This window comes from Hoplias malabaricus, chromosome 5 (assembly GCF_029633855.1).
Source record: "Hoplias malabaricus isolate fHopMal1 chromosome 5, fHopMal1.hap1, whole genome shotgun sequence".
Classification (NCBI taxonomy): domain Eukaryota; kingdom Metazoa; phylum Chordata; class Actinopteri; order Characiformes; family Erythrinidae; genus Hoplias; species Hoplias malabaricus.
Genome location: NC_089804.1, coordinates 10,154,081 through 10,180,111, shown reverse-complemented (window position 1 = coordinate 10,180,111; position 26,031 = coordinate 10,154,081). Strand labels below are relative to the sequence as shown.

The 26,031-nt window shown below is 36.7% G+C and overlaps 2 protein-coding genes across 4 annotated transcripts; both read left to right on the top strand.

The window, feature by feature from the left end:
- Positions 1-2,200: 2,200 nt before the first annotated feature.
- On the top strand, positions 2,201-4,823 carry rps21 (ribosomal protein S21). 2 transcript variants are annotated; one of them, XM_066672796.1, is made up of 6 exons: positions 2,201-2,260; positions 2,652-2,737; positions 3,449-3,512; positions 3,625-3,696; positions 4,126-4,181; positions 4,750-4,823. In XM_066672796.1, the coding sequence occupies exons 2-6, from the start codon at positions 2,688-2,690 to the stop codon at positions 4,757-4,759; spliced, it is 252 nt and encodes an 83-aa protein (XP_066528893.1). In that variant the 5' UTR covers positions 2,201-2,260; positions 2,652-2,687; the 3' UTR covers positions 4,760-4,823. The 2 variants fall into 2 exon arrangements, with proteins under 2 accessions (XP_066528893.1, XP_066528894.1); XM_066672797.1 differs by lacking the exon at positions 4,750-4,823 and having other exon boundaries at positions 4,126-4,185.
- A 3,992-nt stretch (positions 4,824-8,815) lies between these two features.
- acss2 (acyl-CoA synthetase short chain family member 2) lies at positions 8,816-24,043 on the top strand. Of its 2 annotated transcripts, XM_066670576.1 has the most exons (19): positions 8,816-9,735; positions 10,279-10,474; positions 12,708-12,799; positions 12,900-13,003; positions 13,230-13,302; positions 14,036-14,111; positions 14,346-14,460; positions 15,517-15,564; positions 17,439-17,576; positions 18,026-18,196; positions 18,481-18,614; positions 19,349-19,481; positions 19,598-19,654; positions 19,864-19,944; positions 20,691-20,799; positions 20,902-20,970; positions 21,058-21,234; positions 22,344-22,418; positions 22,523-24,043. In XM_066670576.1, the coding sequence occupies exons 1-19, from the start codon at positions 9,609-9,611 to the stop codon at positions 22,648-22,650; spliced, it is 2,103 nt and encodes a 700-aa protein (XP_066526673.1). In that variant the 5' UTR covers positions 8,816-9,608; the 3' UTR covers positions 22,651-24,043. The 2 variants fall into 2 exon arrangements, with proteins under 2 accessions (XP_066526673.1, XP_066526674.1); XM_066670577.1 differs by lacking the exon at positions 15,517-15,564.
- Positions 24,044-26,031: the final 1,988 nt, after the last annotated feature.

Genomic DNA, 26,031 nt, shown 5'->3' with positions numbered 1-26,031 from the left:
TTAGTGAGCTTAAATTTGCCTCATTGTTTTATCATAAAAAGTATTTTACATGAAGGATACGACAGCCTTCGATATGCCATAATGTTACAGTATCCAGTTAATGCTTGTAATACTAGGTTTGTATTATCATTGCTCTATGGGTATCAAATATATGTAATATTTCAGTGTGTTGCAGCGATGCATGCAGTCCTGTCAGACATGTATGTGCCAAAAAACTAAAAAACATTTTGTCTGATATTTTCTCTCATAGAGATTACTTATCTCAAATACTGTGTCTGCTGAATCTAGAGAGTCATTTTATCTGACTCCCCAAGAGCTGTGTACTATGTATAACAGAATAGCAACTGGTATGAATAAGAACTGTTTGTAGAGATCTGTTTAGTGACATGTTTCATTCAGTTACAAACATTATAATAAAATGGATTTGTACCAAACACTATGACTCATGATTTTTATTCTCTTTAATATTTCAACATGTTAAAGCAAACTAAGACCGTAAACTAATCTACAAAGGTATTTTTGAGATCATAAATATGCTACATTGCAAGACAACTTCCTGAGATTATTAGTAAATAAAAATAATAATAATAAATAATAAAAAAAATGTGATTTAGAGAAAAAAGAGGTTGGTTTTTTTAGAAGTAAAATGAACATTTGATCTCAAAACAACTGCAGAAATATATACATACATATGATTTCTCATTGTCAAGTAAATGGGGACATTATAGGTGAAAATATATTCCACCATATTTTTAATTATTGATGAATTAGGAATATATCGCAATATAAACATTTCTGTAAGCCTGTTTTATTTAGTCAACAGTGGTTTATTCCACTACAAAGAACAATAGTTAACAAATATTTTTATTGTGTAAAATAATACAATTCTAATTGAACATAAACGAGGTCAAACTGAAATGTTGGGATTGCTTTCTTTTAAAACATGTGAACATTGTAAATATTTTAAACCCAATATAACCCTACAAATAAAGGCTTTGGTGCTACAAAGTCTACTGAAGAATTGAAAAGGTATTTGGATCCAATGTTTTTATCCCTTGAAACAACTTATCCCTACTGTATTATTGAAAATATGGCCTTGCATATATGCACTATTATTGCTATTTATCTCAAGCTGTTTTTTTTTTTTTTTTTTTGGAGGTTGGGGGCAGTTCTACAGTTTCATTTTAATGCTACGTTCTGGTGACCACAAGTCTGATGGCCTCAGCCCTGTACAGTCTTGCACATGCAAACAGCAAACAATGTCCTAGGGTGCAAGCATGAGCAGTGAGACAGGGGGACAGTGTGTACAAAGCCGAATATCCCTAAAGCACTAAGCAAAGTTTATGACACTGATCCATCCCACAGAAACTCATGGGAACACACTTCTTAAACAACCTTCCCATGCAAGGGTGTGTGTGTTAGACTTGTTTGCATATCTCTGAGATCACAAATGACAGAGCTGGTAATAAAATTGTGTGTTTGTAGCACTTTGGATAATTCAGTTCAGATGTTGGAGACATTTCCCATTTAAGTTAATATTATCCACCTATGAAGCAGGAATAGATTCAATATTCTCATCTCAGTTTGTGCTTTTAAATGTTTGGAGTTCTCTCCATTGTCTAAAAAACTCCAGATGTATTAGCAGAGAGAAAGACTGAAGCTTAGCAAACCGGACTAAAACAGTGTTTTTTACTCATTTACAGACACTTCACATTTACTAGAAACTGGAGAACTGGAGGAGGAATTAGTGAGGAATTTGAAAAATGTTAAAAATGAAAAAATGTCGCCTTTAGTTGACAAAAGCTAACTACTTCAAATCTGTTGATTAAAGTAGTGCGTTTTGTATTTAGTGTAGAACAAATGAGAATAATTGAAAAATATATTTTATTTTAAAAATAAGCAGAAGTGAAAAGCTTTGAACAACAAAAATGTTCTATTGCCCTCGTAGTGCACGATGGAGATAATGAATCATAGAATCATTTATATTAAACCATTAGCTACCAGTATATACCGTTTGTATATTGTGTATTGAACTAGGGAGGGAGTAAAGCATCATTTGAGATTGCTGTGTTCAAAAGCACACCCTAGGGTACTAAACGTGTCACTCTTACTGCATCTATAGGTGACTGTCGGAGGGTAGTGGACTACACACTATGTAGTCTACGAGTGCGCGGATTGGGACACAAAGACTTTTTCATCTTATTTCATTTCCGGTCGACTCGCTCTTCTTCCTTTTCGCGTCAGCCATTTGTGAAGTGAGGTAAGGCAAGAGCATGGTCCTCAGGAAAAGCGAGTTTTTTTAAGTTATTAACTCAAGCAGTGCCCTTCTTTTTCGGTCGGTGTAGGTGTGATGTGTTTATTTCGCATGTGGTGTGTGTATAATGTTAAATAAAGATGTTTAATCTCATAACGTCTGCCTGAAGTGAGCCGCGGATTTCACTCCTGTGTTCGGAGCGGTTAGCCGCGCTGCTCCATCTGCCCCCACTTCTCGAGATGAAGCGTTTACTCTCTCTCTGTTGTTTAACTATACATACGAAAGTGTAGTCGGCATTTATTCCAAGTTTTCGCCTTAAAAATGTTAAATTTCAGCAGTAACATTGCTCTCACAGTCTGTTCACCAAAAATGGCTTTTCTTCTGTGCTCGTGTTTAGCCCCTGGCAGCCTCAGGCCTTTAGCAATCCCTCAACATGCAGAACGACGCTGGTGAATTCGTGGACCTCTACGTGCCCCGAAAATGGTAAGACTATAATTACTGAATGTTTTTAAACATTAGAGGAACGCATTACTTATTTGTTTGAAGCGTTGTTCACACACTTCATTTCACGAGTGCGTCTTATTTGTATTATTTGTAAAATATTTAAATATTTAGCAGCACGGAGATCCCAGAATCGGATCATTACCATCAAACGTTTGCTGCTGTAATATTATTGAATTCGTGTAAACGTGTGAAGTTTAAATGACAGTCCTGTGTTTGATGTTCAGTGATTTGTGAACGAGCAGAACATATATCTGTCAGCATTACTACTGTAACATCTGCATTTTTCTTTAGTTAATGCTTTTGTGAGCTTTCAAAGTGTTTCTTCATTTTAGAAACATTCTGACAGCTCCAGTCTGAATTGTTAAGTTTTGTAGAGATTTGTGTTGGAAAATATTACATGACAATTGTATAGCTGCATCACCCTTAATTCCCATTTCTCTGCGTTTTCAGTTTTAAATGTGTTGGTGTGTGTTGTTGACAACATGCCCATGCCAATGTGTTGATATTTAGAAATATGGGGAAACCAGGTTAAAGCTGATACCCAGTATTATATGCATGTCTACTGATGTAAATACAAAGCATATTAAATTATGGATTTTTAAAGCAAGTATCTGCAGATGAAACCGATCCTTGTGCATTGTTTACTAGCTGCTCTGTAAAATTCCACTCCCTTGTCTTTTTTATTCTAAGCTCTGCTAGCAACAGAATCATTGCTGCGAAGGACCATGCCTCAATCCAGATCAACATTGCTGAGGTAAGGGAGTCACTTGTTACACTTGTTGCTTTTAATGCAAGGTTTGTCTTGACATGGTTGTATGAAAGATCTCATTCATTAATCTTTTTTTTTCCTCCTCATTAAACCTTAGGTTGACAAAGCCACAGGCAGGTTTAATGGACAGTTCAAAACCTATGCCATCTGTGGTGCCATTCGTAGAATGGTAAGATTTCACCTTGGTTTTATCGACAAGTTTTTATAGTGCTGGGTCCTTGGCTAAATTTTGCTATTGGTAAAAAGTGTACTCAACCATTTGTAGAGCTACATTGTATCTAGTGTTTCATGGTCTAAATAGGACACGATATACATGCAAATCCTCTCAAATGAATAGCTTACCCAAAAGATTATTCTTCCAGCATTGTTCATGGTACTGATCTTTCTGCTTTTCTTGCAATAGTTATTTGGGTAATTACTCTAATCATGTATGTGCCATGACAATTATGTATACATTTTACTAAAAGTATGAGGGAAAGAATTATTTATTATTTTTTTTCTAATCCCCTTTGATTTTGAGCTTTATTTTTGTATAAAATTATTAATGTGTTAAATTGATAATGTTCAACATAACTTTTTTTTCTCCCCCCATCCACAGGGTGAGGCTGATGACTCTCTCCTAAGGCTAGCAAAGAACGACAGTATTGTCTCAAAGTAAGTTGCTTACTTGTTATCAATAGTCAAGTGTCCATCACATCATACTCGTGTTTCAGTAAATTTAGTATAACGTCAAAAATACTGTGTGAATATAGTCAAATGTGGCTGTGCATTGTATAAAATGACAAGCAATTATTTAAAATTATAATAGAATCTATTGAAAACATGCATTTTTAAGTTGACTGTAAAGAATGAGCTTATAAAACAGTTGTGTACATTTTTGAGGGCTGTGTAGGATGAGAACATTTGTAAAATGGGACCGATGGATGACTAATTTAGATTTATACAGGAAGTGTCTGAAAACTGTCCAAACATGAGCTAAAAATCAGCACTGTTGTTTTTCACAGTAAGTGCTGTCTGAATGTTTTCTAACACTTGGAGTAGTAACTTTGGACAGTACCGGATTTTAAGACACAGCGGAGTACTCGCTATTGAGTTTCTCATTTTGAATATTATTAGTTGCAGGCTTAATGAAGTGAAATGTGGTTTATCAGGTTTTAATGTAACATAGTATTGTATCCAGTTTGTTTACCTAAGTGTTTATTTCTGTTTTGTTGTCTTTCAGGAACATCTAAATACAAAGATGGATGCTTGGAGTTTCTTTGTTAAATAAAATGTAAAAACATTTTGCGTTGTGTGTTTGTTTGCTATTGATGCCCCCCAATACTCTGTTAAAAGTGAAAAATAGTTGCTACAAAAGTGGCACGATTAAGATGGCACTGTTTAGGTCAGTCCAGATACATTGAAATACTTGTGAAACTATATTATTGAAGGTCACTGTTTTATATATGCAGAGGAATTCTGATTTTGCAAAGTTGATGCATCAGCACTTAGATTATTTAATAGTAAAAGTTATTAAATGTAACCTGTAGGAAAATAAACTCCATTGAGCTTTTTTTGCACAGTTTGCAAGCCAGTTTAACAGCCTTGACTTTCCATTTGTGTCTCACATGAACATCCTTGGCTGTTAAATCCAAGTGCCTTAAACGCCACAAACGTGGCCTCATTTATTCCAAAAGACTGAATCACTTTTAAAAATATTTTGGGGTGTGTTTGGATTTGTGAGGTCAGCGTCAGTCTATGGACCTGGATTTATGGTACAGTTATGCTACAACAGGAATGAACTTAACAAGAAGTTAGAAAACCTTAAACTACATAAAATGTATTTGTATATGTAAAGTAAAACAATATGTAGTTTGTGGAGACCAAGTTTAAAGTAGTTCTTGAAAATACATATTTGAATAAATTGCTCCCACTACCTGCAGCCTTACTTACAACCCAATTAACTTTCCAAACAAACACATGAATGCACACTGCCAGACTACGCCTGGAGGAATCCTGGAGTGAAAGCATTGAGAAGAAGAGCCTAATGTGTTTTTCTCAGTCTTGTGTAAGCTTGTTTATTGGTATAAACATTCTGCCATTTTTGTACAATTAGTTCACCAGATTTCAGCAGTGCAAATAGACATGGCATGGGGTTGGTAGACAGACATAGTTCTATAATTTGTTCCAACTAATCCAGGTTTAACAATACCCCAAATTCTGAAAAACATCCTCAGAAAATGATCATTCCTCCACTTCACTGTTGGCATTGCATTTTGATATGAAGCATTCACCTGCCAAACAGATTGTCATTGGCCTGTTGGAACATGAAGCATCAAATCTCTTCTGAAAATGTGTTTTCTGTTATGAGTTTCAGTGAAGACATGCTTCACACCACTGAGACCGACACAGGATTGTGGATTTATGTACTGTTTGCTCAACCTGAAAAGGATGGCTTGTGTACAGATGGGGCCTTCGGTAATTAGACCACCCAAATACATTGTAGTCCACAAGGTGGCACTGAAATTCCTTTCAGTCCCATTCTCCTGACAGGATGTGAAGACTTAAAAGTAACTCCTTTAGTGACGTCAAGCTCTCAACCCAGAATCGATTCACGTGAATCAGTGTTTCGACTCTTGGAAGTCTGCAGCAAATTGAAAGTCACGTGACAAGTAAAAAAAAAAAGTTCCGTCACGTTGAAAGGTTTCAAACGTTTTTCCTCATTTCGGTTCGCGCATAACAGGAAGTGCCAGGTCTAAGTTGTTAATATTTTGACCTACAATAAATGAGTTGTACATAACATTGCCCCACACTCACGGTTTTTAAAATAAGTTCTGTAACTATTTTTAATGAAAGGTGACACAGCTTCTTTATTGTTAAATATTTTTTTTTCAGTGTTAACATTTACTGTGGAAGGACCTCAAAAAAAAAAAACAGGTCTGCTGTAATGCATTTTGAAAATCTTGCTGATAAATATTAGTTTGTTCTCCCAACAGGCAGGTAATACAACAAATCAAGTCAAGCACATTTACAAGATCACAGAAAGACACTACAATTTAAAACAACAAAGATGTGAAAAACTGAGTAAACTATGGCAACACCTCTGTTCATCATCATCTTCTTTTCCGCTTTTCCATTTCAGGGTCGCGGACCTCTGTTCATAACATCTTGAACTGGCCAGTGCTGGTTCTGAGGTTGAGATGTTGAATAGGTCCACATGGAGATGACATTTTATTCAATGTCATAGTTTTGAAGTAGTTCGTATTACGTGTGTTGTTAGTAAATATTTACTTCTTTACTACATTATTTTTTACAAATTGTATTATCACTGTTTGCTGAAAGGAAGGCGGAAAGAACTAAATGAGAATCGACTGTTTTCTCTCTGTCTGATGGGGGAAATGTATATAATTTTGTAAACAGGCTGAGGCTGTGGTTGTTGCTTTGACCGCTGATTGGCTACAAGGTGTCTCTGTGTATGATGACTCAAATGTTTCAAAACTTTTTTTTTCAAATCATTTGTTTAATTTCTATGATCCATCAAAAGCTCCACTTATAGTTTCATATACATATGATTTATCTTAACTTCAGAAGGAAAAATATGGATAAGGAAAAAGTGTTAAGATATGTTGTTGTTTTACAACAACTTATGGGTGCATCTGAACAGATCTAAAGCACACTCATACTTAGCTTTTATTATATGAGCTAAAATTAATACATTTTTACTAATAAGGAACATTCCAGTTAAACTGTCAGCCTTCCATAAACAAGCCGTCCTAGCTTGGTCACTTATCTAAAAACACAATTTTCCCCCTGCATTCCAACTTTATATGGAATAATAAGGACATTCTTTATAGAAGCTGGTTTAAAAATAATGTCTTGTTAGTCACTCTGGCCATTACCGTGAAATTCCCTTATGTCACAATTTTCCAGTAACTCCAAAATGGACCTTTTAAAGTTCCTCCTCTGAATAAATTTGATTTTCTGAATTGGCCAAATAAACAAATATAATAATAATAATAATAATAATAACAACAACAACAACAACAACAACAATAATAGTAATAATAATAATAATAAACACCTTTCCCTTTTCAGTCTGCTCTTATTGGAACAACCTAGCAGATAATCTAAGATGGAAAGCAGTTTACCTCAGAAATGTTTAATTACATATAGTCAAAGTCAAAGAAGTGTCCTTCAAATTTATTAACAAGTATTTTCCAGTAAATACCTTCTTGCAAAGATTTAATAATGACATCGACCTCAGTTACAGCTTCTGTGATGAACAACCTGAAACTTTATTCCATTTATTTTGGTATTGTCCGCATGAAATTCTCTGAAATTCTGGCAGTTTTTCAAGATTCATAATCGATAATGTATTAGCTGATTTCTCCCTGCTCTTCAAAAATATACTATTTATATTTCCACAATGTACATTAACAGTGATTTTTCTTGCCAAATTTCATATTCACAAATGTAAAGCCCTTAACAAAAGACCATTTCCCAGTCTACATATTAGAATACAAACATTTTCACTTGGAAATCGAAAATGTGAATAACAAAAAGGCTGTCAAAACTATCTCTATATTTACTGCTTACTACATCTGCACTTAAATCACTTATTATTTATTTTACAACAAAATAAACACATTTTATTTTATCTCAGACCATTGTTATCATTGCTATGAATGTTTCTGTTTAATAAAAAAAATATCATGTTTACAATTAATGTGAATAAATTAAGCTACATTTCTACGGGAGGGGAAGTAGAATTACTACAATACTGTAAGTAAAACACGATATAAAACATATCAGGCAGTGTTTTAGTGCGGTTTACTTAACTATGTTTATCACAGTTTTTCCCTCACCGGCCACCACAGCTGTAGCTGCAATATAAACCCACCAAATTCACAAAAACATTCAAATTAAACGGGCCCCTTCATTTATTTGCGTACCTAGTGTAAAATTACAGATTCGTTTAAAGTGTAACGTTAGTTTAATATAAGCTGTTAAATGTAGAACACGCTGTGTTAAAAACAGCCGAAATAATAAAGCAATGTTGTCTGAATGAAAATGTAAGAGTGTAGATTTTTAAGAGAGCTTCAGATATGATAAACTTAGCTTAAGATTGTTCTTACGTTTTTTTCTTCGCAAAGTTTTGTGAATGCGGATCCAGGTCCGAGTTTTCAAAGCCAAGCCTTGCATAGTCATCGCTGTTCTGAGAGCTGATTGGCTGGATCTCGCAGAGAGCAGGGGAGTGGGGGAGTGTCTCTGTCTAGTGCTCCTATGTGTTTGACTGTCTGTGAGTGAGTGAGAGAGAGTGTGTGTGTTGTGTGGGTGTGTTTGTGTGTCTCGCCTTCTCCTCTAGCTTAAAACACGAACAAAGCTTTGCTTGGATTCACGACCTGAAGGATATCAGCCTGAATGCAGCTGCTCATTAAGGCTACTGACGGCCTCCTAATGTGCAGGGACTTTGTGTGTTGACCCGAACGACGCTGGGCGGAGAGGAGCTAAAACAACACACGGCCTCAAGTGCACACTGAAAGTGCCTTTTGTTTTAGTCAGCGGCGAAGCTTTTTAAGAAAAGAGACTGTTTCAGTTCTTTTTTATTGGCTAAAGAGGGCGACCAGTCAGCTCCTGCAGATTTATCATTCATTCAGACACTGAACCCGCAGCTAGGAGCTCCGCGTACCTCGGGATAAGTTTGCTAATGTTAGCTAGCGTAGCTTTCTGAGACGAGAGCTTCAGGACCTGAACGCGGCTGTGGTGTAACCTTAAAGCGAAACTGTTTACTTAGGAGCTGTTGGCAAATTCCGTAAAATTCACACACAATTATCTCATTTGACGCAATGCTCGGACAGTCGGACTCATAAATTAAACACGTTAGCACCAACGGTCAAGGGAGGACATTGGAGGAAGTGGAATTGACGTTAGCCGCTCGCTGTCACCTCTTCTTCTGCACCTCAGTCTTTATTCGGCCAGGGTTTGTTTTTAGGGACTAAAGAGAGTCTCACTGACCCTGCAGCTTTAATAGCCATACGCGAGTGGTCTGTTTTGGACCCCGAGTTGCCTTTTACTCAGAGAGTGGACTGTTCTCCCGCCGTAATGATTCCGGAGAAGGCTCCGAAAGAGGACGTGCTGCACGCCGCAGAGGAGCTAAAAAAAGAGGCGCACGTCCCCAGTTTTGAGAAGTTTAAGGAGCTCTATGATAAATCAGTCGAGTCTCCAGAGGGTGAGTTTATGGTGATTTGGACGATTGTATTCAGGCTTAAAGTCTCAGCTCGGAAAAAAAATCCCTTAATGTGTCTGTTAGGGTTCTGTGAGCACATGTCACCAGGTCAATATTGTCATTGACATATGGTCACATGTCAGCATTGGTCAGGCTTTCTCAACGTGTGTCCAACCTTCTGTACATAAAGGACTGCATGGTTAAAACCAACACATGTAAACATATCTATTCAGCAAACAGCTGTTTAGCTCCACCCACTTATGGTGAAGTTATAAAGTGTGTGTCAGTCTGGATTTCTTTGAATGAGTCACCGTACAGGACAGTCTATGAAGAAGTTAATTTAAATGCATCACTGTTGAAGATGCAGAAACAAAAATGGCTTTATGACAATTTTAAACAACAAATGATCATTTTAATGCACACAGTCATACTTGGCTATGGCCTCTGTAATATCAATGTTATAATCAGAAGCTTATATTTACATGTTTTGGAAGTGCCTTGCACTCATACTCTTGGATTTTCTTAACACATTTTTCTGTTCTTCAGAGTTTTGGGGAGATATTGCCAAAGATTTTTTCTGGAAGACAAAGCAAACCGGACAGTTCCTGGACTACAATTTTGATGTAACCAAAGGGGAAATTTTTGTTAAGTTTATGGAAGGAGCCACAACAAACATCTGCTACAATGTTGTGGACCGCATCGTGCACGAGAAGAAGCTTGGGGACAGAGTGGCCTTTTACTGGTCAGTGTGAATGACATTTGTGTAAGAATTCTCTGGGCCACAATGGAGTGTAGTGTCAGATGATACCGAATACTACAGTCAGAACAGGACCCTATTCTCAGTTATATTTAGATATTTTGATTATACTATGATGTATTACTCTTTTTTTTTTTACCAGTTCCCTCTTAAATATCAAGATATATTAAATTATCAAAATTTTTACACCTTAATGGTTTTTTTATTTTTATTTATTTATTTTTTTTAAAAGATTAGTTCTAGTCCTTATTTACTGTTTCCTCCCTATAGTCAGTGTCATACAAAAACATTATGGTTATGAATGTACATTGTTCCTTCATTTTCTGGCCTTAATTACTGTATGAGATTTTTCAAATTATAAATCTGTATAATAAGAATATAATACAGACTTACAAACAAGTCCATGCTTAAAGAAATTTATATAATAGAGATAATGGAAAACTTTTCATATGAAGTCTTGGAAGTCCAACATACTCCCCTAAAGAATATATTTGTGGTCATTGTTTAGTTACTTTTTGGCCACTTTGGCTAGATTTGATATAAAATTACACACAAGCTATACACAGTTTAATTAATCATATATATAATAATATTTATATATATATATATATATATATATATATATATATATATAATATATATATATATATATATTTTATGCATTAGTGTATTATAACTTTTATTGCAGTATATATTCTGCAAAAAAATACACGCCCCCTTTTCTCCAAAGGTCTAAATGAAATGGCTGTTACATGCTTTTGTCAACATACCACAAGGATCAATAAACACAGCAACGTTTTTCCCACTGTCTACACAGCCTTATTCAGATCTACTAAATTCATCACCTGTTTATGTCACTTATCGTACTCAAGTGACAATCGAGGCACAGAAACTCTAGTTTTTAACCATTTTTGCTAGGTTCTCTTTATTGTCCATTTGGTTTTCATCATTTTACTTGGTAATTCACATAAAACAATTCTTGTAAAGTCACTGGAGAGACTCGGGCACGGAGGCATCAAGCAGCATCAATTTCACATTATCGACATTCGAAGAAGGAAGCATCACATTTTAAGAATGGCTTGTTTTTATCCCAACTTCTCAGACTTGGGCAGCCCACAAATCTGGCTGGATGGTCTTGTTTCACAGTTTGTGTTGTTAGGCCCCAGATTTTCAAATTAATGTGCACAATCATTGAAAATGTTTTCTATATCATGATATATAGAACAGGATATAATGTGACAGGTTTGCTTGTATTTGTGATTATCTAGACACACATTACAAGTTGCTCATATGAAACATGTGTTTCAGAGATGCTTCCTTGGTGGAAACATGATCTGGTCATTTAATCAGATTGGCCTGTTTTTCTTCAGCAACACCTTCCTTTATTCCGTTGCTTAAAACCACCTGCTATTGTAGAAAGAGCCAGACTTCCAAAGATGATGCCAAAAGACTTTTTTGCCCCTCTATAAGGTGGTCTATTGAATTTTTTTGTTTACTGCATTAAACAGTTTGTCAGATAAGATATTTACACCTGTTATGCACAAAAGCCCTGTGTGCTTCTGTTCATACTACTTTTGCAATTTAATTTTGCAATTCTGGAAGAGCTGCTATTACAACACAGGGTTTAATTTGAAATTACTCTACTTGGAAGTTGTGAGCCTTTGACATTATATGTTTCCTTTTGTCCTCACTTACAATGTTCTATGTTAGTAGATTGTGCAAGAACTATCCAAGTAAGGACACATTTAAGCCCATGGGACTGTATGAATGTTTCATCAAAATTTTAAACAGTTTTGAGGAAAAACAAAATTTCAGGCAAGCAAAACCAGGCATATTTTAAAGGGATATTATCTTAGTTGAAACTCTGTATGGTATTCAGGTATTATACACATGACATGGGTAGAAAATGGTGTTCAGTTGTGCTGGTGTTTTCCGAGAAGGGCATTCAAAAGATAAGAAAGTTAATGGTTAAGATTTTGCCTGCACTTGTTTTCTGTTTCTGGAATATTTAGTAAAGCACATGTGAACGTTGCTAAAGTATTATTAGTATTATTGGTTTAAATTTTAAGATTTGGCAGGACCATTTATATGAATGCATTTGTATGTAACTTGTTTGAAGTTGTATATATTTTGATGCATTTATCTGACTGATTTTTTAAAAATATTAATTAATTTTATTAATGCAAGCTTTTATTAATGGCTATCCCTGGTATTGTAGGGAGGGCAATGAGCCAGGAGATGAGAAGACTGTGACATACAGAGAACTATTACAGGAAGTATGCAAGTTTGCCAATGTCCTCAAGTCACAAGGTACATCAGTTATTACGTTTATTTTTACCAGGTTTATTGCAAAATGGTACATATATGTGCATACGTTCATGCTGTCTCTTATTTGTTTTTGTCCTTACAGGTGTGAAAAAAGGGGACCGTGTGTCCATTTACATGCCCATGGTAGTTGAGTTAGTGGTGGCCATGTTGGCTTGTGCCCGAATCGGAGCTGTGCATTCAATTGTGGTGTGTTCCATTTGTCCTTGTCCTGTCAGATTTTCACTGAAAATGTTCTCGCATCAAACAATGAAGTCTTGAAGCTGCTAAATATACCAAGTGTTTTAATTAGCTGGTGTATGTTATTTGGTTTGTCAATAGTTAATTTAAAAAAGGCAATTTCATGAAATTCTGAAATAATAAAAATGCTTGTATAATTATTATTATTGTTTTAAATTTTTTTTTCATGTGTCAGTTTGCAGGCTTCTCTGCTGAGTCCCTTTGTGAACGAATCATCGATTCTCAGTGTTCTATGCTAATTACGGCTGGTGAGCTCTTTTTCTTTTTTCCCCATCCATCTGGATTAGGTGTAACTTGTGGTAATCTTGGTGTTGACCATAATCAGCTCATGTTTTCCTGCTGGCGTGGAATGCTGCCCTTGATCATTGTTTATAAGTTAGCCTGCTGCTTTAGAAATAGAGCTGAGCGCATTATGTATAAAAGTCATGTCTGCCACGCTTTGGCTCTGAGTCACGTCCACATTATCAACCAGAGTGCAGATTAGTTGAATGTAGAAATTTTATGAATGGCCGAATTTCATACAAAGTCTTGGAAGTTCAACATACTCCTCTAAAGAATATAATTGTGGTCGTTGTTTAGTTATTATTTGGCCACTTTGGCTAGATTTTATATAAAATTACACACAAGCTATACACAGTTTAATACATTTTATGCATTAGTGTATTATAACTTTTATTGCAGTATTTATTCTGCAAAAAAATACATGCCCCTTTTCTCCAAAAGTCTTAATGAAATGGCTATTACATGCTTTTGTCAACATACCACAAGGATCAATAAACACAGCAATGTTTTCCCCACTGTCTACACAGCCTTATTCAGATCTACTAAATTCAGCACCTGTTTCTGTCACTTATCGTACTGCAGTGACAATCGAGGCACAGGAACTCTAGTTTTTAACCATTTTTGCTTGGCTCTCTTTATTGTTCATTGTGTATGTCATAACATCACGCCTCTTTTCTCTTTTGATCCCTGTTTTCTCAGATGGCTTTTACCGAGGCGATAAGCTAATCAATCTTAAAGTGATTGCTGACGAGGCATTGCAGAAATGCAGAGACAAGTAAGATGTACAAAACCACTCTCATTTGTGTAAAATTAGAGAAAGTACATTTGTATTTTGTCACAAACATTTTTACAAAATTCCAGTATGCTGCAATAGTAGAAAATCATCAAATTATAATGTGTAACATGTTACCTGTTTTTTTTTTTTTTTTTATAGAATACATTGACATAGATTTATTTAGAGGGTGTCCTGTAAATTGTGCTTATTTGTTGGATACTGTGATTCTCTTAGGTCTTTCCCAGTGGAGCGCTGTATAATGCTAAAACACTTGTCAAAGGAGGAACAGGAAGCCTCATCGCCTGGTTCCATTTCACCCCCAGCAAAACGTTCCTGCCCTGGATTGCAGGTGAACTTTGAACTCTTACCTACATTACTTTTTCAGTCTCACTCAGAAAAGAATAATAACACCCTAAGACCCTTTTTATTATCAGCTGAAATGTATTGCTCTTGATGTCTTAATAAAACATTTCAGCCCTGCTTAAAATTTTAACACATTTTTCCAAATTGTCAAAGCTAAAAACTAAACTAAGCTGTGGTCAGTTCCACCTCTCCAGTGCTCCTCTGGTTCAAGGCTGCTTTAGGCTCAGATGATGTGGTGTCATCCCAGAGAAGGATGACATGTCACTTTCTGCAAATCAGAGGCCAGTGGAGAAAGAAATAGAAAGAATTTAATGAGGCAAGTCGGGAAGAGGAACAATTCTGAGGAAATGGGTGAGGGTGAAGGAGATGGAGAGAAGGTGATTAGGAAAGCAGTGAGAGAGAACAAAGGCAACAAGGAATTGGGGGTAGAGTACAAAGGTAAGGAGGAAGTAGGGGTAGAGGACATAAGAGATGAGCAAAAATGGCAAGGGAGGTGGAGGCAACAGTTATGGTGCAGACACTTCTCCCACTTGCTGCTGATTACTATCTGGTGCTAACATTAACTTTTTGGCCGGCCCCACCTCTAAAACACTGCAGTGCCACATTTGGAGTGTCCTATTTTTTTCAGAATTCAATTATTCAGAATTGGTAAGAAATTGAGTTAGCTGAAACCAACAGGTTGCAATTACTTTTTAACCATTTGTCTTAAGTCTGCTGTATTCATTCAATGTAAAGACCTATCTTGTATTTGTTTGTTTTCTAAATACATTCATGTCTTGTCCTATCTGTTTTTTGGTTTGCTTGTTTCTGAGTCAGGATATTTTACTGAAATCTGGCAACACTCCAAGATATTCTGCTAAAAACCTTTGCACCATAAAAATGCCGATGAAGCTTATTTTCTCTAGTTTCATTATCTCTACTGTGCTGTGAATTTCAGGTGTCATTTTATGTCTTCTGATTTACACTAGAGGTGTTGCCATATTTATTCTTTCCTCACTATCTTTTGTATGTGCATAATCTCTCCATTAACCCGGCCCTTTAGCAGGAGAAACAGAAAGAAAAAGTAAGGAAGGTCCGTCCCATCCCCAAGGTATTTCATGACCTCTTTTTCCTAGCATATCTATCTTTAACACTTTTGTCCACTCCTTGGCCACTGTCTTTCTTTGGGAAGGTTTCAGGCCTGTATCAGTCTTCACAATTTAACACAGTCAGTCTTTGTGTGTGTTCATGCAAATTCACCTCACCATACACATCATCACACTTTTCAGACTTGGCTTTTTTGTTGTTTAAGGGTGTCCTCACACTAGGTAATCCGCACGGTGCCCAGGCACGTTTGACATAGAAGAAAAGGGGTAATTTTGATCTAATTATAGACATGAATTCAGGGTCTACTGCTGAAAAGCAGTGATCGTGGTAGTGTTTACTGAGATATTTGGTAAGATTCGTGAATAGTGCTTGTTTTTTTTTCTCAGAATAAAAGCCACAGTCTGATGACATGAGCACATACTAGTGGGTGGAGTGGGGACAACCGTACTCTGGCACAGTTTGATTCTGTTGGGCCAAGTGTGACTACACCCTAAATGTGAAAATTAAATCAGTTTCTGTTTTGTATGCTTTTAACTAATTGTGAAACTGAATAACTTGGCACTGCACATATTAAACCCTATAGGTCAATTCTAAATAGGTGTGTGTCAGATGACAACAATTGTTCTTAAATACTGAAACGCAAATCACTTAAAATTAGCCATGTACACATGCTGGTTAGTCCTAGTTTACGGCGTTTTCTGGTATACCTGACATTTACAATTTATGATCACTTTTATAAGTTGAGTGCAACTAATGTGTTTTACTGATTTAACTTGCTCATTTACAACCATAATCCTTATGAACTCATATGTACAAAGCTAGTTTGGCTGGTCGGAACAGAGTGGAAGGTCATGGCACAGAGACTTTGGGCTTCAGAATCATTTTATTTATTTAAACCAGATGTTCTCAAACTCAAATGTAATGCTCTTACATTTTTGCTCTTCTCCTAAGTTTTGGGAGCAAAAATTTAGTGCTGTCTCTGGGCATTGAGAACTGGTTTAACAATCAGTAGTGTAAACTATCAGGCCAGAAAAACACTCCATGCAAGTAGATCCTACAAGCTGCACATGGAGCATTACAAAAAAGAAAAGTAAAGGGGTATAAGTGTAGTAATCACTGAACATTACTTTCCAATTTCCTAATGGCACTTGTTTAGGTAATAGTCATAATATTGTGCATATGGACCAGCTGCTTGCATTGTGTGGGCTAGATGTTGTTACTAGTTTGTGCAATATTTTCTGGCTGTATAGTTACCCAACACTTGGATCAGACCTCTTAGTGCTTGGGGAAGTGGGGTCTGGAAACACAGTTACGTCACAGCAGTGATCCTAATAGACTCTTACACCCTTTAACTGTGCTAAAATATATTTGTTCTTTTCTTCCTCCCCTGTCTCATGAATTTGACTGTTTTTTTGAGTATGGTGAAACGCAGACTCACTTGTTAGTTCCATTTAAATGCCCTTGTCACTTAGCTCAGTTGTCCTGTGTTCCCTTTTCTCACCCCTATGACTTGCATGCTAGAACTGATCCAACCAAGTAGATACTTGTGTTTCTACATTCTGCCTATTAAATCCTGTTCTGTGGCTCTAAGCTAGTTCTGTATTTAACTAACTTTACTCAACTTTTTTATTCTTGTGTATTATTGTTGCATTAAAGCCTTCAGTATTTTGCACTATAATCTAATCATTTTTCTTGGTAACATTGAGTATTCGTATCATCAAATGCAGTAGTCTGTGTGAATGAGTGAAGTACAGCTAAATGTATTGGGATACTATGGTGTAAATAGAAGTTGTAGAAGAATCTTGTTCCAACACATGCTCAGACCCTACTCAGAGAACACTGATTGCTTTTCTGATCGCTTGCCTATGGTTGGGGCAGGTGCCCTGGAACCCAGAGGTGGATGTGTGTTGGCATTCTCTGATGGAAGGAGCATCTGAAGAGTGTGAGCCAGTGTGGTGTGAATCTGAGGATCCTCTCTTTATTCTTTATACCAGTGGCTCTACAGGAAAACCAAAGGTACCATCAGTAACACTTTATATGTTTTTTTTGTTTGTTTTTCCAAACCTGTATAATATTCTGATTATTGATCAAATATTGTTGTCAGAAAACTTATTTAATACCTTTTGACATTTGAAAATACTTCCTATTTTATGTTGTGAATATTTATAAAATCTTGTTAAATTAGTTTCTTTTATGACATATGACCTTTTTTTTCCACCATGTTCCAATAAAGTTAACTTATTTGGACATGTGAGGTTTGGTTGCAATTATGACACTATATTTGTGGCTGCAGCATTCCTGTTGCTAAGTTTTCTTGTCAATATATTAAAGACATTAGCCAATGTTTGGTTTATGGTTCACAAAAAATGTGGAGAAAGCTTCCAAAAAATATTATTTGTGGAGCATAGAAACTGTTTGTGAAATACTAGTCCTTTAATATTGTTTTTCTTTATTTTCTTTCTCAGGGTGTATTGCACACTGTTAGTGGTTACATGTTGTACACTGCAACAACATTTAAACTTGTGTTTGACTACCAACCTGACGATGTCTACTGGTGCACAGCAGACATAGGCTGGATCACCGGTCACTCGTACATCACTTATGGGCCCTTGGCCAATGGCGCCACCAGTGTCCTGGTAAGTTCATGCCCTAGTCTCTCTCTGTTACAAGTTCTCCAGAAATAATAAACAAAGTGAATAGAACATCCAGTGAGAAATAGAAATGGAATTTGAACTATGTGCAGTCAATATCTAGCAGGAGTACTCCCGAGAATGATAAGTTGCTTTGGCACAGAGTTAGTAAAATCTTAGTAAAATTAGAGAAAGTTAAATCTTAAATTTGGCCTTTGTTTGTCAGGCAAATTGCATGAATGTGTTTGCAAATATTTTAATGATTTTATCTTGTGAATTTCTTTATCTAGTTTGAAGGTCTACCCACCTATCCTGATGTTAGTAGAATGTGGGAGATAGTGGATAAATACCACGTTTCAAAGTTTTACACAGCCCCCACTGCTATCAGACTCCTAATGAAGTTCGGCAGTGAGCCAGTCCACAAGTAAGTTCTTTATTTGTGTAAGCCTTGCCATGCTGGATTTCACACGTCATTCTAAGAATATTAGTAGGTTGACACAGGCTTAGTGCTGTAATGTTTGTATAATTGGCATAAGTGTAAAGCACAGATTGAAAAGCCTGTAATAGTACGATCCTTGTCTTGGATGGTAAATGTGTACATTCAAGAATATAAGTTGTAATACATTTTTTTCGAGTTGTTTTCATTATATGTGTTTTTTTTTTTTTTTTACACAAAATAGAGCATATACAATTAGATGTGCAACTGCACATGTAACTTGTGGCTGTCATTCTGCAATAAAGCCTCACGATTGCATCAGACAGAGACATGAGTGTCCTTCAGTGTTTGATGGATTAATACACTAGAAATCTATAGGGCTGATCTAAATAATTGTGTGGTGCAAGTTATTGTATTATTAATAATGTCTTCATTTAGTATTTAGATATGTCATCTTTTATTAACACTTTAGATATGTGCTAAGAACTTATGGATGCCTATTTAAATTATTTAAATAAAATGTTATCAAACCAGAAAGTAGGCCATTGCTTAACGATGACTAAAAATAAATTCTTTAATAAACTAGATTTAGGGTTTGTGGTATTTGCCATATTACATCAGCTATCCAGTCATTTAGAAATTACACAACATATGCTGTTACATTGATATGAAAGGTTTCCTGTTAGGGTGCCAAACATTTATAGCCCATAAATTGTGTCCAGGTATAAGCGGAGCTCTCTGAAAGTGTTGGGGACAGTAGGGGAGCCTATAAACCCTGAGGCCTGGCAGTGGTACTATAACGTAGTTGGGGAGGGTAGATGCCCTGTAGTCGACACCTTTTGGCAGACAGAGACAGTAAGCGAGCATTTTTATATTGCCTCTGTAAATTGTATGATATATATTTTAATATTTTATTAAATTTCAGTGTACAGAATAATGCAAGGCAAAAATCATCTTTCTTTGTTTTTCAGGGAGGACATGTACTTACACCTCTGCCAGCTGCCACTCCTCTGAAACCAGGATCTGCTGTAAGTGTTGTATTTCTGCTAAGCTCTATAGTAGTTCATTATTGTATTAATCACTAATAGTCCTATTAACCAGGTTGTATTTGGGCATTAAATACTGTGCTAATTTGTCATGACTAGTTTACTCTTTTAGAGTAGCATTGATGCATGTGTAATGTTCTGTTGATACTAGAACACAAGGCAGTTTTTTTGTGTTTCTACTGTGTCTGTAGACATTTCCCTTTTTTGGAGTGGTGCCAGCCATTCTGAATGAGTCAGGTGAGGAGCTAGAGGGACCAAATGAAGGCTACCTGGTAAGAAGCTTCCAGATTTGTTTGAGATGGGTCTCAAGAACTCTGAATAATGGTCTCTGTCTACAATAGGTTTTTTCAGATTCAGGTCCTGAATCCTGGAATTTTTAAACTTAATTCACCTCTCATCCATCTCATGTCAAACCAAACAATTTTAAAAGGACTGGTTTCTAGGTCATTTGCAACAAACAAAAGTTTTGTTTTTTGCTTAATTGTTTTTTTCTTTTCTCCCCCAAATTACCCAAAGAATGCTGTGTGTAATACATGCCTCCGCTACAACGGTATATTCATACAGTTGGCTCCTGTAATGTTTTTAATTGCACAATATATACCCCCTAAAATTTCTCAACTCGTAGGACATACCTGTTCAGTGTTGTTTTTATTCATCCATATTTCCTTGTTTTAATGTTTATGTTGATCCTTTTTTATCCGGTGTAGCTAAGCTTGTACATAACAGTTCTCAGAAGTGTTTTTCGAGTACTTTTGTTGACAGTACAATGAAACATGATCAGGCACTGAGGTTTGATTCTGTTTCAAACGTCAGAAGTGTATTATATGTAATAGCTACAATGGCATTTTTATTTACAATCTCTTGACTAATGCACTCAAATATAAATTGTATTATTTATGATATAACTTAATAATTTAAACAATAATAAAAAGCATCCTTCTGGTGTTGCATGCTGTAGTTTAACACTAACTGCATAGTGTTTGTAGTAGTGCAAGCTAAAATGTGTCCTCTGTTTTAGGTATTTAAGCAGCCCTGGCCTGGGGTGATGAGGACTGTGTATGGGAACCACCAGCGATTTGAGACCACCTACTTCAAAAAATTCCCTGGTTACTATGTAACTGGTGATGGTAATGAGAATGTTTGCATTAATTGATTGTACTTTATTCTTACTGAGATGCAGGCACCCGAAGGATGCTTTTTTGAATATTCATGTTTGCCTGTGTGCTCAGGTTGCCGTCGGGATAAAGATGGATACTATTGGGTCACTGGCAGGATTGACGACATGCTGAATGTTTCAGGTGAGAGATGATGTTGATGATGTTTTCCTGCTATCCTTATTGAGGTTTTGGTTGGAGACTGTGATAATAGTTAAGAATCTCTCTCAGGCCATTTACTGAGCACAGCGGAGGTAGAGTCTGCTCTGGTGGAGCATGAAGCAGTGGCAGAGGCTGCAGTGGTGGGCACCCCACACCCTGTCAAAGGAGAAAGCCTCTACTGCTTTGTTACACTTGCAAATGGCTTCAACTACACCACCACCTTGGAAGCTGAGCTCAGAAAACAAGGTTTGAACTTATTCATGGTATTGTCTGCATCCATAAAAAAATCTGGTCACATTCCAATTCCATATAATGCTGGGCTATTCAGTAGAAAAGACTAGCGTATGTTATATTTGTTAATTAATCTTCACTGGCAGTCTTTCTGAAATATTTTTTTTTTCTTTTGGTTACAGCTCATGAATCAATTGATCAACTGATTTCCACCTATTTGACATTTTGGTATTGCTTTTGGAATTTGACCCCTTTAACTTGGCGTCCCTTCCAAAGCAGTTTTTTGGTTTTAAATCTGTTGTTAATCTGTGCCTCTATAGTTAATCAAACTTAATCTAAGCCTTTTAAATTAAAGGCCCGATTTATACTTCTGGGTGACTTGACACAGTGCCTACACCTTTGAGTGTTTATACTTCTGTGTTGGTGTCTGCAATTGCACCACTACACCACTAAGGCTGAATCGCAAACATCTTCCTCTACACTATGTAGAAGAATTACTTTTATACATTTTTAAATGGCACTATTTCAGGAAGTAGGTCATTATTAGTGACAAAGTATAGTTTACACAATGTGCCAGGAAAGAAACAAATACAAAACCTGCACGTTTTTTTCCGCGTGTGCCCACTTCTCAATGATTTTTTTTTTCTCCTGGATACGTACTTATTTTTTCTTTGTTCAACGTTTTTATTTATCACTGACACCCTCGCCATGAATTTGATGCTGTCTGCGGTCTCTGTAGTATGGAGAAGTTGAGTTCATGTTCCTGTACTTCCTCGGTTCAACATAAACAATGTCCGCAAACTACTGACCAGTCACAGTCGATGCGAAGCGTTGTCAAATTTCTGGAGAAGTGCACCTCAGGCTACGCTATAGATTTTGCATTTTACATTCTAGGGTGCAAGACATTCAATAAAGAGAATGGTGGAACACAATATAGCTGTTGAAATACACATTAGAGGGAAATGTGTGTGTAGATTTTTTTTTTTTTACTTGGTCTGAGTATTCATTTTACAGAGGGTAATATTGGAGTTAGTTTTCTTGTGAACACACCTGGCTTTTACATGTCTGAAGACAATTTGTGTTCTTTCCCAACGTGGAATTCACTACTGTTTTCTCTTGGACAGTGAGAGAGAAGATTGGAGCCATAGCAACACCTGACTATATACAGAATGCACCTGGTCTTCCCAAAACCAGATCAGGTACCAGCATATCTTTTCAACCATGTGTTAATTTTTATGAACTACACTCTGCCTTATTTATAATGTTTAACACATGACGTCAATGTTCAAAATGTCCACCACAGGTAAAATCATGCGACGTTTGCTGCGTAAGATAGCATCCAATCAGCGGGACTTGGGAGATGTGTCTACGTTAGCAGACAGCAGTGTCATCGAACAGTTGTTTGAAAATCGCTGTGGTACTGCAGTGTGACCACAAGGGGGCATCTGATTGAACCGCTTTACTCTGGCTTAGTAGGGGCTGCTGCACAAGCAGGGATACGGTTAGAGTAAAGTGTAGAGCAAAACTAATGGGAGGAAAGGTGTATAAATCATACTGCATTTTTTAAATTACTCAGAATCTCTGGAAACTGAAAGGATGTGAAGGGAAATGAGTATCTATCAGACCCACTTGTATATTTAATATTTTAGTTTTAACCAAAAGTTTATTTTTGTTAGTTTTGATTTATGGATGTTGTTTGTTTCACATACATTTTAAGTAGCATTGTGATATGTCTGATTACACATAAGCTGTATTAGCAGATCATTGTTCAATTTGATTTTATACTTTGCAGAAAACTACTGTGCATAACCTTTTGCGGTGTATTTTCTAAATAACAGACCTTGACATTTTTTTTTTCTATTTTCAAATTGAGATAAGGTTTTTTTATATAACTACACTTACATTCATGTGCCAACTTTAACCCAGGGATGGGTTGAAAATTATGATCACTCTTCTACTAGTTCCTCTTTGTACCTAGTTCTGCTATGTTGACATTAGAATCAACCAACTCTGCTATTGCAATACCACTGTAACAGAACACTCTCAGATTTCAGAATTGCGTAGCTGTAAGTAGCAGGCCGGCTGAACTAGAATGTGTCGAAAACCACAAGCAGTTTGAAAAGGAGGTAAGCTGTACATGGAATGAGGTACTACAGACCATCCATCACCAGTTTCTTCCTTGCATAAAGAATATATATATTTGCAGTGAGATTTGTATGTTCTACCTTAAGTAGGTATGACGTTTTCTTATATCAAATTCTTCAAGGAAGTGACAAACAACCTTTTGGTTAAATTGTTGTCAATCACTACTATTAAATAAATATTGAATTATTATGCTTCGGGTAATAGAACCACATTCCTCCTCTGATCATCCGACCAATTTATGACTGTTTTTCTTTGTTTGAGTGAGTACTGTGTTGTACATGGAAATCTACACATAGCTATTCAGCTGTTTCAGACTTTTATGAATGACTATTTGCTTAAATGCACTTCAGGAAAAGTCCAGTAATATGATGTGATTTCCGATTGGTCTGGACACACTATCAAAGACATACAGCTCTTTAGGTCTTTTCAGGTATCAGCTGAATTGGTCTTTGGAAATGTCTTGGGTTTTTTTTTTTTTTCAGCACTGACTGTTAGACTGGCTTCAGGAGTTTTATTTTCTCAAGTCGTCAAATGATGAGCACTTATCACATTGTCTTCTGGCATTTTCTCTTGTCATTGGCTTGTCAACAAGTTTTTCTTTGTTTATGCTTGAGAATCCTTTTCAGTTTCCTGCAATCAATGTTTTGGAAGATTTTAAAATGATGAGAGTGAAATAAAAACCAGCTAAATACTACACTGTTGGTTTTGTGTGTTTTGTTTGCGCCTTTTTTCATATGTGTAAATGAATAAAATGCACAAGCAAGTCATTATCAAACTAAAAACATAAACAAAAAAAATTAATAAATAAATTAAAAAAAGGAATACACCCTGGAGGGGGCGCCAATCCTTTACAGGGCAACACTCACACCTACGGACACTAAGGAAACCGGAGCACCCGGAGGAAACCCACGCGTACACAGGGAGAATACACCAATTGCTCAAAGAGGAGCAGGAATTGAACCCATAACCTCCAGTAACCTTCAAACCAGATAAATAGTGATAAACATGGCTTAATTTTCCTTTCTTGCAAAAACGACTTTAAAATCTTATGCACCCCCCCCCCCATATTTATGATTTCAATGTTAAAATAATGTTTCTGTTTCATGTTTTTCATATGCTTCGTGTACTGCTTAACTGAGATCATTAGACGGTCCTCCAACAGAGGATATGGAGCTGAATTTCAGCCACAGGATGGCAGTGTTCTCTAACACTCCACAAACAACACCATAGCCACCATGCTTTTCCCTGGATGAAGCGGAGAATATAAGCAGCTATCACTACACTGTGTGCCAAAATCAGCTCTTGTCTTGTACAACATATATGTGCATTTAATTAACCCTGGAGTTCATTGGTTCTGTCTGCCCCCACCTTAATGTGCCGTTCTTATGAATTGACCATCTGCTGCTAGGTGGTCAGTGTTTGAATGAATCATGTTGTAATGCTCCTTTTGCAGCCTGGAGCTGAGGACTGGTGTGTGTTTAAATGTACATAAAGCTTTTTATCTCTCCTCTCCACAGGCCTGTAGTGTTAGGAGATGGAGAGTGAATGAGTAATTATCTTCAGTCCTCATTAATCAACGAGACTGATGAAGGCAGAGGTGCGGATTTTCATGACCTAAGGCTGAATGGGTAAACTGATGGGCTGGGGGCATGTTTTGCAGCTTTTCATGTTCTCATCAGTCATTACCCTTATCTAGGATGTTTACAGAAGGGTGTGAGAACATGCTGATCATGCCTTTGTTCTGTTTCCTCCGTCCCTCTTCTTGCTGCCCATATAGAACCTGAGATGTTTCTCATTATTCTCTCTGTCTCTTTTCCTCCTTCACGTGTTCCACTGCCTGTAGTTGTATTGTTATTGGTGTAGGTTTTGCTGTGGCTCCTGAGTCGATGCCCTGCTCTACAGCTTCGGGGGCTTGTACTGGGCTTCAAAGAGACCAGTATTTCCCCAGATATGGGGATACTGATTCTGGTATTTACACATAGTGATACAGAATAAGGCATTTCTGCTTGGGAATATTTATTGTTCTTCTGGCTGCTGCTGTTACTAGCATTTTTTATTTTATTTAGGGTGACCAGACGTCCTCTTTTACCCGGACATGTCCTCTATTTTAGACTTAAAAATATGTCCGGGAGAAATTTCACAAACGTTTTGTTTTTCTAGAGCTTACATAAAATTTCGAAAAGCGTATCGTTCACAAACTAGTCCCGCCCTCCCCTACTCCGATTGGTTCGCTTGAATGAGAAGGGGGCGTGGTGAAGTCTTCTGATTGGACGGTCTGACTTTAGAGCTACCGTTATTGGTCGATAACCTTCTCTGTAAACATTTAATTGGTCAGTCTGCACGTCAGTAGTCCTTGTTTATCTCAGGCAAAGCTCATGTACCCACCCTCATCTCGAGCAGCTATGCGGAAACGTAAATGTAAGTTCTCGGATGAATTTAAAAAGAAATTCCCATGTTTTCCCATGTGTAGCAAATAAAGGTGTAAAGGACCTAAAAGCACACATAGGTTCAGCTAAGCAGACGTGTCCTCTTTTTCACCATCTCAGATCTGGTCACCCTAATTTTAGACTTTCCTTCTGTATTTTTGATTCTAATTGCTTTAGATCACTTTACCATAAGGAGTTTGCCAGTTCGATCCTTGGTTTTGCCTTATCCAAGTCAATACAA

What these genes read in the sequence shown, in the direction of transcription:
- rps21 (XM_066672796.1), top strand. Translation starts at nt 2,688, where the DNA reads ATGCAGAACGACGCTGGTGAATTCGTGGACCTCTACGTGCCCCGAAAA. An exon ending in CTCTACGTGCCCCGAAAATG is followed by an intron (nt 2,738 to 3,448) that starts GTAAGACTATAA and finishes TTTTATTCTAAG; the next exon opens with CTCTGCTAGCAACAGAATCA. An exon ending in GTGGTGCCATTCGTAGAATG is followed by an intron (nt 3,697 to 4,125) that starts GTAAGATTTCAC and finishes CCCCATCCACAG; the next exon opens with GGTGAGGCTGATGACTCTCT.
- acss2 (XM_066670576.1), top strand. Translation starts at nt 9,609, where the DNA reads ATGATTCCGGAGAAGGCTCCGAAAGAGGACGTGCTGCACGCCGCAGAG. An exon ending in CAATGTCCTCAAGTCACAAG is followed by an intron (nt 12,800 to 12,899) that starts GTACATCAGTTA and finishes TTGTCCTTACAG; the next exon opens with GTGTGAAAAAAGGGGACCGT. An exon ending in GACCAAATGAAGGCTACCTG is followed by an intron (nt 19,945 to 20,690) that starts GTAAGAAGCTTC and finishes CCTCTGTTTTAG; the next exon opens with GTATTTAAGCAGCCCTGGCC.